The 13,370-nt window shown below is 63.5% G+C and overlaps 1 protein-coding gene across 1 annotated transcript in view; it reads left to right on the top strand.

Moving 5' to 3' along the window:
* Positions 1–12,792, top strand: part of Madm (MLF1-adaptor molecule) — a 29,206-nt gene extending 16,414 nt beyond the window's left edge. The window contains exons 3-12 of the mRNA XM_037238929.1: positions 184–330; positions 3,041–3,171; positions 3,707–3,801; positions 3,996–4,097; positions 5,701–5,801; positions 6,271–6,460; positions 9,281–9,431; positions 9,794–9,986; positions 11,045–11,164; positions 11,716–12,792. Coding sequence (XP_037094824.1) covers positions 184–330; positions 3,041–3,171; positions 3,707–3,801; positions 3,996–4,097; positions 5,701–5,801; positions 6,271–6,460; positions 9,281–9,431; positions 9,794–9,986; positions 11,045–11,164; positions 11,716–11,799 — 1,314 coding nt within the window. The 3' untranslated portion in view covers positions 11,800–12,792. The remainder of the gene's footprint in view (positions 1–183; positions 331–3,040; positions 3,172–3,706; positions 3,802–3,995; positions 4,098–5,700; positions 5,802–6,270; positions 6,461–9,280; positions 9,432–9,793; positions 9,987–11,044; positions 11,165–11,715) is intronic.
* The last annotated feature ends 578 nt before the right edge of the window (positions 12,793–13,370 follow it).

The following is a 13,370-nucleotide window of genomic DNA, read 5'->3' as shown; positions in this document are numbered from 1 at the left end:
CACTGAGAAAGTTCATGTCAGATAGCATGGTTTCAAGGCAGGAGGCGGCTCCATGACAGTTGGTGACCACGGACAGAACGTGTCTTTGCCAGGCCAGGAATGGGCCTCGGCGAGTCGCGTGACCTCGATTGAGCGCCTGTCGCGGCCGACGCGCTCACCGCACCCTCGTCCCTGTCGCTACAGGTGCGGTTCTCGGAGAACAAGAACTGCAAGAAGTACATGGCGCGGATATCGTCCATCTTCGACAGTCTGCAGTCGATCGACCACCCGAACATCGTGGGCTTCCACAAGTACTGGTTCGACCAGCCGGACAAGACGGACAAGCCTCGGGTGAGTGGGCACGCGGCGTGGCCGGCGCCGCTGACGCCAGCCGACCGGCCTGGCCCGCTTTGGAGCGAGTTCCGTGTCGGGTGATCTTGATTAAAACTGATGGCGCAGGGAGCCTGATGCGGCGGCCGATATTGTTTTGACCCGAGCGGGGTACAGTTGGCCTGTTTGGGGAAGTTTGGCGGAGTTCAGTGAACCACACGCGCATTGGTTGCCAGGCATACGGTGCACACGCACCGTATCCCCCGTATGTGGGGCGTCGTCAACGTTGATGTTTCTGAAGCTCAATGTGATGAGGCGATCTAGACTGTGCACGGTACGTGAGTTTGCTGCCATGTCACCATCCCGATCACATAGGACGACAATATCACAAAAGCACACCACAATCACAACCGCAATCACGAAGGACGATTGTAGCAGGAAGTCAAAACAGAAAGCAGTTAACAGAAGGCCTTCGCGACGGGCGAGCCTTGACCCAAGCCTTGAGCCTTGAGCGAAGTACACGAGCCTCGATCGACATACAAGCGAGTCTGCCCAAAATGCATGCGGAACAACTCATCAAATCTCATCCAATTCCTGAGTGCACTGCATTAAGTACAAGATCGCTGTCATGGAACAGTCGCTTTCAAGTTCATGAGTTTGTTGTCGACTGTCTTTGCATTTTTGGGAAAAGTTGCATTTGATGTGTTGGCCGGATCCTTGCGAGTTTGTCAGATAGCTGTGTATCTGGAGCGCGACACAGCTTGCTTGGCTGTGTCGTGCCTACTGTATGCGGACCAGCGTAGCAAGAACGCTGAAGACAGTACGGCAACGCTCTGGAAGTGTAGTTCCAGCTATGCTTTAACTTGCCCCGAACGTGTCGTATTGCTGTGCTCATGAAACTTCCCGTGCTTTAATCGTTCTTTAACTAAATTTGTTTGCCTTTGGTGTGTGAGGAAAGTAGCATTCCAATCTTGTAGTCGGTCCAATCTTGTGCTCCAAGGTCGTCTTGGTGATGGTACTGCGGTGAGGAAAGCTGACGTCGAGTCGCAGTGCCCGCATGGCTACATTATTTGGTTGTTTGGGTCGCGTAGACATGGCGATCCGCAATAGCTATGACGCTCCGTGGAGGGTATGCCGACAAATGGGGCGGTAAACTCGAAAGCGGCGTGCCCAGGTCCGGGGTGGGGGAGAGCTTGAGTTCGGTGCGTTAAGGAGATTGTAAGAGCAGGCCTCCGTGGAGTTTCACCTGTGGCTCTTTTGTCACGTATGGGCTTGTTTGCAGCCTCGGGGGTGTCCACGTGGCCTCCGATGGCAGCACACCGAGCTGCCGCGGTGCCGACGCCGGCCCGGCTGTCTGTCGGCTGCGGGAGTGGTGACGGGCGCCGGGCCGGAGAGAGGGCGGGTCCGGCCGCGGGGCGACACTGGCTGCTGGAGCCGGAGCCGGAGCCGGCCCGGCTGTCTGTCGGCTGCGGGAGTGGTGACGGGCGCCGGGCCGGAGAGAGGGCGGGCCCGGCCGCGGGGCGACACTGGCTGCTGGAGCCGGAGCCGGAGCCGCCTAACGGGCCGGCGCACGCTGGGCGGCCGGTCGGCGCCCTGCCCCGACCCGGTGACCCGGCGGCGGGTCCGACGCTCCGCCGCGGTCCGGCCGACGGCGGAGGTCGCGTCATCGACCGGCTCCCGCGCCGCCCCGGCCGTCTGTCGCGTGCGCTGACGTGTCCCCAGGTGTGTTTGTGTGTGTGTGTCGGCCGGGCGGGGCCGGTCTCGGGCCACGCCCGCCACGGCTGCTGTCTAGACGCGCCCAGCAGCGGCCCCCGGCGCAGCCACCGGACACCTGCGGCCACCGCCCGCCCGGCGCCGTCTGGCCACTCAACGGCGGCGGGGCAGCGTCGCACTGCGACGGCCTCGGCTGGCGACACGGACGGCCGCCTGCCGGGAGGAGGCGGCGTCACACTCAGAGTCGTAGTCAGAGTCTCAGCAGTTGTAGTCAAAGTGGCAATGCCAGAGTCGCGGGCCGAGCGGCGACACCGGAAGCAACGTCATGTTGCCGGTCACGGTGTGGAGGCACGGCACTGTCACGCTTTGTTGTTGATGGGCCGACACCGGGGCAGGACTTGTTTATGGATCGAGCGGTGCCCCGACAACGATGATTATTTTGTGCCTGAGAGGGCCAAAGGCCATGGGTCACGGTCACGTGACTGTGATATCGACATCTGTGGAAACCCGTCGCACGCACACAACGGCGTCATAAAGCGGCGCAGTTCCTCTGATCCATGGCGTGGCCGCCGGCTTGACCCGCGCCGGCTGGACCCCGTCGCTGGGGCGCGGACGGCGCGCGGGCCGACGACTACGCTGTAGCGGACCGTCGCCAGGCCCTGTTTCTGTTGGCCCCGCTGGGCGGCGGCGCCGGGTGACACGCGGCGCCGCGCCGGCATTAATGGATGGCGTCGCCCCGCCGCCGCCTGTGGGCGCGCCAGCGGCGGCGGCGCCCGGCGTTGGCCCCCGCGGGGCGAGTCGGCCGGGGTCAGGGGACGGAAGGCGGCCGCGGTGTCGAACGTTGCCGGCAGCAGCTGATGGGCACGAGTGGGCTTTGCCGGCGTCGGCGCCGGCGTGCGGTTGTGCGGCTCAGCTTGTTTTGTGTTCTGCGTCGCTGGCGGTCCGGCCTCAGCCCCCTCTCCTCCCAAACTAGTGTTACCGGTCGGACGACACGTCCTAACGTAGCCGCTGCCGGCAGGTCAACTTCATCACCGAGTACATGTCGTCTGGCTCGATGAAGCACTTCCTGAAGCGCACGCGCGCCTCCAAGAAGAAGATGGCGATCGAGTCGTGGAAGCGCTGGTGCCGCCAGGTCTTGTGGGCCCTGAGGTACGGATGTGGCCCGATGAGCGGCGGCGCCACCCGCGCACCCCCCGCCGGTCGCCCGGCGCCACCACGCTGCCACCCCCCGCGGTGAACTCGCGCCGCTGCTGTCAGCACCGCTGAGAGAGAGGAGAGAGTACGGCTCGCGAGGTGGGGTGCACTGCTCGGTCCGGCCGCCTTGGGCGCCTGTCTGCTCGTACGCGCGCACGCGCGCGTGTGCGTGTGTGTTCTGACCCGCTGTGCAGACAGGCGCGCTGGTGCCGGGCGCGGCGGCAGTGGGGTGCGCTGCCGCCGCCGCCGCCGCTGCCAACGACGATGGCGCGGCAGCGGCCGTTGCTCGGGCGAGGCGAGCGACCGCCGGCCGGCAGAGGAGTCGATCCCGCCGGTGTTGGACTGGAGCAGGCCGACCGGAGCAGACCGGACCGGAGCAGACTGAACTGGATCAGACCGGACTGCGCCAGACCGGATCGAACTCAGACCAGACCTGCCGCCGACGGCAGGGCGGTGTGCGCCTGTGACACGCGCTTGGTTCTTGTTTCAGCTACTTCCATTCGAGCTCGCCGCCGATCATTCACGGCAACCTAACCTGTGATTCAATGTTCATTCAACACAACGGCCTGCTCAAGATCGGCTCAGGTACAGTCCCCCAGAGAGGCGCGCGTGCGCGGGGCGCACCCGCGCGGCCGGCGCCGCCGCCGCGCGCGTGCGCCTCGCGCGCCCGCCACCGCCGTCTAGGGCGCTAGCTGTAAGAGCGAGCTCCGGCCGGCCGGGCGCCGCCCCGGCGGCCCGCGCCGCCGAGCGTCGTCTGACGCGCCGCTCCGTGCTTGCAGCGGCGCCCGACGTCATCCATCAGCACGTGAAGACGGTGCGGCCGGCGCAGTTCCTGAAGAACGCCCACTTCATGGCGCCGGAGGAGGTGGTGCGGACGGCCGGTAAGTGGGGCGGCGCCGGGAGACGCCGGCAGAGCACCTGTCGCTGCCTGAGAGAGAGGGAGAGAGAGGAGGGGCGGGGAGGACTGAGGGTGTCTGAGCTGCCCCCGGGCGGGGGTCAGCCCGTCGGCCCACTGGTGGAGACGGAGACCGTACTACGTCCTATGCGAGGTCAGGCTCCGAACCTCGGACCGTTCGCCGACATGGTGACGTGACACATGGCGCCATCCACACGTGACGCCTGGACCACCGATCCACTGTTACCCTCGCAGCGGCGCTGTGATCCGCCCGATCCACTGTTACCCTCGCAGCGGCGCTGTGATCCGCCCGATCCACTGTTACCCTCGCAGCGGCGCTGTGATCCGCCCGATCCACTGTTACCCTCGCAGCGGCGCTGTGATCCGCCCGATCCACTGTTTCCCCCGCAGCGGCGCTGTGATCCGCCCGATCCACTGTTACCCTCGCAGCGGCGCTGTGATCCGCCCGATCCACTGTTTCCCCCGCAGCGGCGCTGTGATCCGCCCGATCCACTGTTACCCCCGCAGCGGCGCTGTGATCCGTCCGATCCACTGTTGCCCTCGGAGCGACGCTGTGGACCGCCGAGCCACTGTTACCCTGGCAGCGACGCTGCGATCGCCCGGTCCACTGTTACCCTCGCAGCGGGGCTGTGATCGCCCGGTCCACTGTTACCCTCGCAGCGGCGCTGTGATCCGCCCGATCCACTGTTACCCCCGCAGCGGCGCTGTGATCCGCCCGATCCACTGTTGCCCTCGGAGCGACGCTGTGGACCGCCGAGCCACTGTTACCCTCGCAGCGACGCTGTGGTCCCCTGCTCCACCGTTACCCTCGCAGCGACGTTGTGGTCTCCCGCTCCGCCGTTACCTGCGCAGCGACGCTGTGGTCCACCGGTCCGGCTTCCTCGTCGGCGCGCTCCTGGGAGTGTTTCGCCGCGGGGGATTTGTTTGCTCTGCTTCCGCGATCGCGCTCAGTTCCCACGGCACTCGTGCCAGGTCCGGGAGGCGCCGGCGGGCGCGTATCGCGGATGTCCAGCGAGGCGCCGGCCAGGGGGCCGCTGACATGTGCGCACGCTTCTCACGATAACAGACGCCAGAAAACAGCAGCACACGCGTGACCTTCGCGGACAGACTGTCTGGCGGCTGTGGGTCTGTCCACACGCGACATGTCCAGTGTTTATGCCTTGTAATATACATAAATCTTATGTAATGGAATATGCGTCGGCGTCGTTTTTGGCAGCCCCCGGCTTTGTGTGACCACCTTGGGGCGTTGAGGGACCCGGACGAACCATGCGAATGAGTGCGTCGGACAATCACGGGCTGTTGTTGCAGCTTGTACCTCTGGTCGCCGTAGCGTCTCAGGCGTGTCGCTGCGCACCTGCATAACCTGGCACGGCCCGACAGCCGACAGTGCAGTGGCGTATAGCCGCGGGGCCCAGCGTAGCCGTGGAACCGTCGTCGCCGTGTGCCCGCGCCGCAGTGGTTGCTGCCGTGTTGACTCTGCACGCGCCGCGACGGCTCCGCGACTGCGTGCGCTCCGTCCGACCCCGTCGCCCCGCTGACTCGCCCCTCCATCTGCCGGCGCCCCGCAGGCGACGAGCGCACCAGCAAGTCGGACATCTACTCGTTCGGCATGTGCGCGCTGGAGATCGCGGCGCTGGAGATCCAGGGCAACGGCGACTCCGGCACGCCGGTGAGGCCCGCGTCGCTCGGTCCCGCCTCCCAGCCGCGGCCTGGCTGATGACGACACTCGCGTCAGTGGCTGGTGACGTGCACCAGACTCCGGTGACGCGTGCGCCGGTGGCTGGTCGGCTGCGACACCAGAGGCCACGCTGGGCCGCCAGCGGTCGTCGGGGATACCCCGCGTCGCCAAAGGTCGCCCTGGGGTAGGACGACGCGAATGTGCAGCGAACTGCGCCGTGTTTGTTCGTGCTGTTACTGCGACCGCTGCTGCTGCAATCGTCTGGGTGCCGAGGTTCGGCTGCACCTTGCGGAGGACAGGCTGCAGTGGCCGGCGTGATCCGACCGGCGTCACCGGGCCGCGTCCGGTGAACGACAGTGCTGCTGACGACCCGTGACGTCACCAGCCCGGCGCCGCCCTTGCCCCGCCGTCGCCGCCGCCGGTGACCTCGTCTGACGTGGCGCCACGCTCCCGGCCGCAGGTCACCAAAGAGAACATCCACAACACAATCGAGAGTCTGGAGCATGACGCGCAGAAGGACTTCATCCGCGCGTGCCTGCGGCCCGACCCGGAGAGCCGACCCACGGCGCGCCAGCTGCTCTTCCACCCGATCCTCTTCGAGGTGCCCACACTCAAGCTGCTGGCCGCGCACGCCGTCGTCAACGACCCCAGTGAGTGGCCGCAGCGACGGGCAGGGTGGAGGGGGACGGGGGCTGGGCTGGAGGGTGGAGACGAGACCCTTATGGAGGTGGACAGGGTCGGGTGGGAGGAGAGGGTGGGGACGGGGCTCGGACGGAGGTGGACGGGGTCGGGTGGGAGGGGGGGGGGGGTGAGGACGAGACCCGTAAGGAGGTGGACAGGGTCGGGTGGGTGGAGAGGGTGAGGAGGGGACCCGTACGGAGGTGGACGGGGTCGGGTGGGAGGGGAGGGTGGAGACGGAGCTCTGACGGAGGTGGATGAGGCTCAGGCGGAGGCGAACGGGCTCAGGTGGGGTGGACGGGGCCCGGTTGGGGTGAGCGGTGATGGACGGGGCTCTGGAGAGGTGGGCTGGGCTCGGGCGGGGATGGACGGGGCCCGGGTGGGGTGGGCGGGTTCGGGAGAGGTGGGCTGGGCTGGGGCGATGATGGACGGGGCTCAGGTGGGGTGGACGGGTTCGGGAGAGGTGGACGGGGGTGGACGTGACGCTGGAGGGCGAGCAGTGGCGACGATTACTGCGCAGGTTCGTCTGGTATGTGGTTTTAACGTGCAGAGTGTGTGTAAGTTGGACGTAACAGGGCTTGCTGTACCTGGATTTGACGCAAACATTCGCCTGATATTAGACGGTCTTCACACGCATGGTTTTCTAGATCCGGTGCGAAATATGCGGGGTATGAATTGAATGTTAGAGTCCTGGTGAAGAGACTGGTTCGTTGGGTCTAGATCATAGGGAAGATTGCGCGTTGCCCATTCGCAGCCAGATTCTCTCAAACTTAATAAGAATTGCCCATCTGGCCGTCTTGTTTTGCTAGCCGAAGACATCTGCAATTGGTTTCAAGGGTTTTCGTGCCCTCCCCAGTCATGAGTTGATTACATTATCGTCCACATGGCTCAGTGGTTGGCCAGCCTGGGAGCAGAGTCCGCGCAGCACCGAGCAGGTGTTGGCATGGGGACGATGGGCGGTCACAGCTGCTGACGACCACATGCAGGGATGCCAGATTGGACGGCGTTGACGGCCGGCGTAGCGCACAAGAGATGTGTGACGATGTTTTCATGGCCTCCCCCTCCCTCCTCCGTATTATCGCTGTTAGTGGCGTTTGTTCAGACTGAAAGTTGGACGGACAGAGTCCATCCAGTCCGAGACGAGTGCGTCCAGTCCAAGGCGAGTCCATAGTTCAGAGCGAAGGCTGTGCACGTTACGAACGACATGAGTGGAGAGTTTCAGAATTACTCGAGGACTAAAAGCGGTGAAATCAAGCGTGATCGTTAAGATGGTGTTTGAATGGCGCAACTCTCACTGCCGTCCGGAGACCGTCAAAAAGACGCAACTGCTACGAAAAATGCATTACTTGGATTTGAACGGGGAGGGCCATTACATGCCGAGGATTAACATATAGCATGTTGTGAGACATGACAGACGCACTGGATTTAGCTGATAGGTGCATTAGACATCCAGAAGTGCATGTTCCTTGACGCATGCGAGGTCTAGCCGCTCCAAGTTTAAACACCCCATCAGAGTGATAGGCCGGAAAGTCCCGAGCATCACCATCATCACTGAGCCGTGGACCAACTCAATTAAGCCTGCGAGCTCGGCTCGGCCGCTGGAACGAAGTCAGTAGCGACCGGCGTCGATGAAACCCCCGGAGGCACGGAGTCGGCCCGCCGTCCGGGCGGTGGCACCGGGCGTCGGTCCCGCCCACAGCCGCCGGGGCCGTGGCGGCCCGGCCCGGCCGGTCCGGCCCGTGGCGTGACGCCAGCGTTGCCGGCACTGCCGACCGCGTCCGGGGACGGGTATTGAGTATCGAGCGGCCGTCTCGTGCCCGGCCGTCAATACGGCGGCACGTCAATGTGAGAGGTCCGTTCGTTTGTGGTTGGTCGCTGGTTGTCCCTGGTCATCGACCGGCTTTCTTTGGGCGATCCGGTCGGCCGGCGCGGTCAATTCCGTGTGGAAACCCGCCGCGCGGCAGACCGAGAACTGATGATTGTGGTTGCGCTCGGTAGGTGGCGGTAGCGCGGTGCCGGGAAGCGCCATGGGTGTGGTCTCACGGCATGGTTGAGCGTCCGTTGAGAGGCCGTAATTGGATGTACCGAGGAAGGGCGGACAGAAACCAGCACCATTCCAAGAATTTAACGGTAGGCGCTTTGCATAGATGTCACGGACATAAAAGTTAATGGACCACGACCCCGAAGAGGGTCCCCTTGTGGACGTGGTGAGACGAAGATGATGGCCTGGTGATGAAGCACTCATCCGGAGATATATTAACCTGTCGTGTATGGGAAGAATTTTACATTACAGAAGCGATTAGCCGGCGGGACTTAACGTGGGACAGCCCTCTAGAACTCCTTTCAGGACTGGTATCCAGGTCGGTACCAGGTCAGTGACCTTAGGCCAGCACCTGAGCGCCAGCGCCAGTGACCGGCAAATGAAATGGCCAGCGCTCGTGGGTTCCGGGCGGGTTTTCCCGCATTTGAGCTTCTTCGATATCTTCTGCGATGATCGTCGGCGAAGGTGGAGGACCTAGATAAAACAGGATTGCAATACGTCTACGAAGCACCGGCATCCGCCCTGCAGGCAGTGGCGCTGCCGACGGCCCGTTACAAAGTCTTCGCTGCTGTCAATTCTCGTCGACTGCCGCCGACATCCTCCGCTGAAATGGCGGCGAACGGTGACGCGGACAGCTGCCGGCCATGTATACTGTACGCTGGTGTCTCTCTCTGTGTGTGTGTGTGTGTGTGCCGTCCGGCGCGTGTGGAGCGCGCGCGGCGGGCGTGACGCGGCGCCCTCCCTGCCGCAGACATCAGCCCCGAGGACGCCGAGGTGTACTGTAACCTGAGTCCGGACCTGGTGATCGCTGAGATGCGCCACGAGGGCCAGGAGCCCACCCAGCTGCGCGTGCAGGACGTCACCTCGGCCGAGAACATCGGCAAATTCGTCGAGGACGTCCGGTAAGCGGGTCGAGCGGCGGCGCGGCGCGGCCGCTCGGCTGCGGCGCGTGCGCGTGGTTTCGGTTCATTGCCAGCGGAGAGAGCCGGCAGCCGTGCCTGAGCCCTGTCACCGCTGCTGCGCTGCCATAGGTGGGATCGCTATGCGTGCAGCACTGCTCTAGCCAGGCTAACCCCGACACAGATGCAGAGTCCAGGGCGAGAGTCGTGGCTGTAGCTTGTGGCCGTCGGGGGAGCGCGCTGCTCCGCTTGTGTGAACAGAAACTGCCAAGAGGGAGGGGGGGGATGACCACCCGCTGCCTGTGTGTGTCCCGTGACCTCGCTCCGGGCGCGCGGCCGGGGCTGACCGCGGACCTTCTCGGCAGGGTCGGCATCTACCCGCTGACGGCGTACGCGCCGCCGCCGCCGCCGCCCGTCACTCAGGCGCGCGCCGCCAGCCCCGACACCATCGAGTCGGTGCACTCGGACACGCCGGAGCCGTCGGAGCGGGAGGGCCGCAAGGTGGTCACCATGATGTGCGAGGTCAAGTCGGACCCAGCGCTCGACGCCAGCTTGACGGTAAAGGCCGGCGCGCTCCGGTGCCGGCCCGCTCGGCGCCGGCGCCCGCTCTGTCTGCCTCCGGCTCGCGGACGCGCGCGGCGGGGCTGGCTGCCGTGTCCGCGTTCGCTGACGCCAGGCGTGCTCCTCAGGATGGTGTGCTCTGTTGTTGACGCTGCTCGGTTGTGGTGGTTGGTGCTTGGTTGGGTCGAGCATGCTTGTCGCTGGGTTCTCTTGTTGGCCACAAGTTGTCTGATTTGAGTTTGCTCTTTTCAAGTGTGTTGGTATCTTGAGGCATTATATTGAACGCCTCCCTCTTGCTTGTTTCCTGTTCTTCAATCTGTGTTCGAAAAAACGCTGCCTGTGTTCTGAAACACTGTTTTGGTTTCTATGTCCAATCCTTGCAGCCTCCGCTGTTTCCCTTTGCTGTATCTTGCTGGCTAGTTTGCGCTGTTCATTTGCTTGTTGATCGTGCTACTTTCGCAATGATTTCGTTGGTCATATAAAGCCTTTGGACACTTAATGTGATAAACTGCTACAATTAATCGCTTGGCTTACATTGCTCATATTGGCTGGAAGCGGTGAGATGAATTTGCATACACTAGATGCCTAGACCTTCAAGCGGATTTTTCATTTTATTATGCTGTATGTATGTCCTGAATGGAATTTCTCTGTGTAGTTTTGCTGTACGTTTCGGCAGTGGCCATTATCGCGACAGCACAGTTTCGTTCTGCGGAAAATGTCCAATGATCATTGGCCATCTTTTGGCGCACGTTACATTTTCTGAACGTAATGGACTGTGCCGAAACGTCACGCGTTCTCCATGGAGTGTCACCGTGAGCATGCGACGCAGCTCTGCGCAGCGCCCAGTCGGTCCAGCCCGCGCGTGAGCGAGGTCTGTGACCGCGGCGACCTTCCGACTCATCTCACACGGGTCTCCCAGCGCCCTTGGCCGCCGTCGCCGCTCGGCGCTCGGCGCTCTCTTGGGCCATCCGCCGTTGTCGCCGCGCTGTAGTCGACGTGCGTTCGCCGACGGCCGCCGCCCCTGACCTTGCGCGCGGGCGCTCGACCGCCGCCAGCTGGTGCTGTTCCTGCGGCTGGACGACAAGACCAACCGGCAGCTGTCGTGCCGACTGGCGCCCGACGACTCTGGCTCACTGCTCACCGACGAGCTGGTCAGACACGGCCTCGTGAACGAGGTGAGGCGCCGGGCGGAGTGGGCCGCCGGCGTGTCCGGCTGGTGGTGGTGGTGGTGGTGGTGGTGGTGAGCTCGGAGAGAAGTGTGATGGGACAGGCTGGGGCGTATGGGGGGAGGGGGAGGGGTGTTACTGCTGCCAAGTGGTGCAATGTCTGGATGGAGATATTAAGGTGAGAAGCCCCGTCAAGGAGAAGCGGTCTCCGTTTTTCGCCATCAACGCGCACCATTTTACGCATCTATAGCGAAAGGGGTTGACGTCAACTGCTTTACGGTCCGAAAACGGCGAGCTTGTGCTGAGAGTATGGTTGATGAATGGTGTCCAGTGAACTGGGATGGGACGGGCAGCGTTGCGATGAAGCAGTCTCTCCGTCCGTGTCTGGCGAAGATGCCTGGCGTCTTTTGAGTTGGCGTCTTGCTCTGCGAAGCCGCGCCCCGCCTCGCGAATCTCTTGGCTCGCGTCGTGACACTCTGGCCTCGCCTCCTACGGCCCTCTGACCTCTCCCGGCGACCTGGCGCCGCCGCCGCCGCTGACCGGCCGCCGCTCCGTTCCAGATGAACCGGGACGAGCTGACCAAGCTGATCGACGGCCGGCTGCGGGCACTGCGTGTGCAGCCGGCCGTCGTGCCGGCCAGCTAACGGCCGCCGCGCCGCGCCGCGACGGCCGTAGAATCTCGCCCGCCGATGCCGTCTTCCGCCGCCTGCTCTCCGCCGCGCGCCCTGGGTCCAAGCGGTTTATTTGCGCGCGCGCGCGCGCGCGCGCGGCGGCCCGCGCGAGGCCCGTGTATAGACTGAGTGCGGTCGCTGTTCTGAGAGCGCGCCGCGGCGCCGTGCGGGTACTGTGAGGACCGGGAGCGGCCGGGGCCGCGGGCGCCCCCGCGGCCTGCGTGAGTGCCCCACCCGAGTGTGCGCTGTTTCTCAGGACAGATTATGATGAGCTTAGTGCTACGCTTGGATTGCTTGAGTTCTGTACGGACGTGCGTGGAATCAAAAGGCGCAGGCTGGACGCCGTGGCGCGGGGTCTGGCCGACGGCGGAGCTGCCTGCTCAGGCGCACGCAAGACACTTCGAAGGGCAGGGGAGGGGTGGCTGCGCCCGCTTGCCCGGGCGTCTGGCCGACGGCGCGGCGCCGCCCACTGCTGCGCACAGCAGCACTGTACAGTATAGCTCTCTGAGAGTAGCTGCGGAACGCACGCACAGGTGGCGCGGCCCGGCCGCCGCCGCTCCCGGGGCGCCGCGGCAGGGGTGCGCACTGCGTGACGCGCCCTGCGTGGCCGCCGGGCGACCCTTGCCTTGGAACGCGTTTACGTAAGGTTTTCTACCGCAACCGACAATATGGCATTCCCTTTAGATTCCACTAGTGGACAGCATCGGCTGCGGGCCGGCTAGCCGCCACACGCATTCGCCTTCCGCCTGAACCTTGCCAGTGCTTGAAATAGGACCCGCTCCAGCAGTGCTGCCATCTGTGGAGTGGTTTTGTCGGCACCGGCAGCCTGAGCGTTCCGGTCGTTCGAAAATATTTAGGCGAAAGTTCGGTCAATGTGAGTTTCATTACTGATAACCTGTAAACGAAACTCGGATTTGCCCGTTTTTATCTTTATTTAATGAATACAGTTCGGTTAACGTGCTGGCAGTGTGTGTTTGTATTGATATGGCTTGATGCGGGCAAGGCTTGTCGACGTGGCTGGATGCGGACAGGGTTTTGCACATGTGGTGCTCTGGTTCCTGGCCAGTAAGAGGGCGGTTGGTATGCATTGCGTCCCAGGCCCGGCTCTGCGGTAAAGGTCCGTTAAACGTGAAGCCGTTGGCTCAGCCAATGGGCATCTTTGATGTCTCGCGGGTTCACGCCGTTCATGGCTGCGACATTGTCTCGGAAGTCATTCCTTGGAGTTCGCTCAGCACGGTGTGAAAAAGATTGGAAATATCAGAAAGGTTCAGGGGATGGTAGGCATCTTCAATCTGGCGCTCGTGCCGGATACGCGCGAACCATCAGTGGGTCGTTGTCATGGTCGGCGCGATGTAGGCATTTGACAAAGCATTTGTAATGCCGCGGCGTTTGCAATTCACGCCTGTAGTGGCGACCGAGTTGCGATCTGCATGCCCGTTTTCTTCCAAGGAGTAACGACTGAATCGCGGACCGCTTTCATGGCGCTGGAAGACGATTTTCCTCTATGGGTCCCATGCAAAGATGTTGTTAAAAGGCATTTATAC

This window comes from Pollicipes pollicipes, unplaced genomic scaffold (genome assembly GCF_011947565.3).
Source record: "Pollicipes pollicipes isolate AB1234 unplaced genomic scaffold, Ppol_2.1 Scaffold_3087;HRSCAF=3621_pilon_pilon_pilon, whole genome shotgun sequence".
Classification (NCBI taxonomy): domain Eukaryota; kingdom Metazoa; phylum Arthropoda; class Thecostraca; order Pollicipedomorpha; family Pollicipedidae; genus Pollicipes; species Pollicipes pollicipes.
Note: the sequence above shows the minus strand (reverse complement) of the source record. Positions and strands in the feature narration are given on the sequence as shown.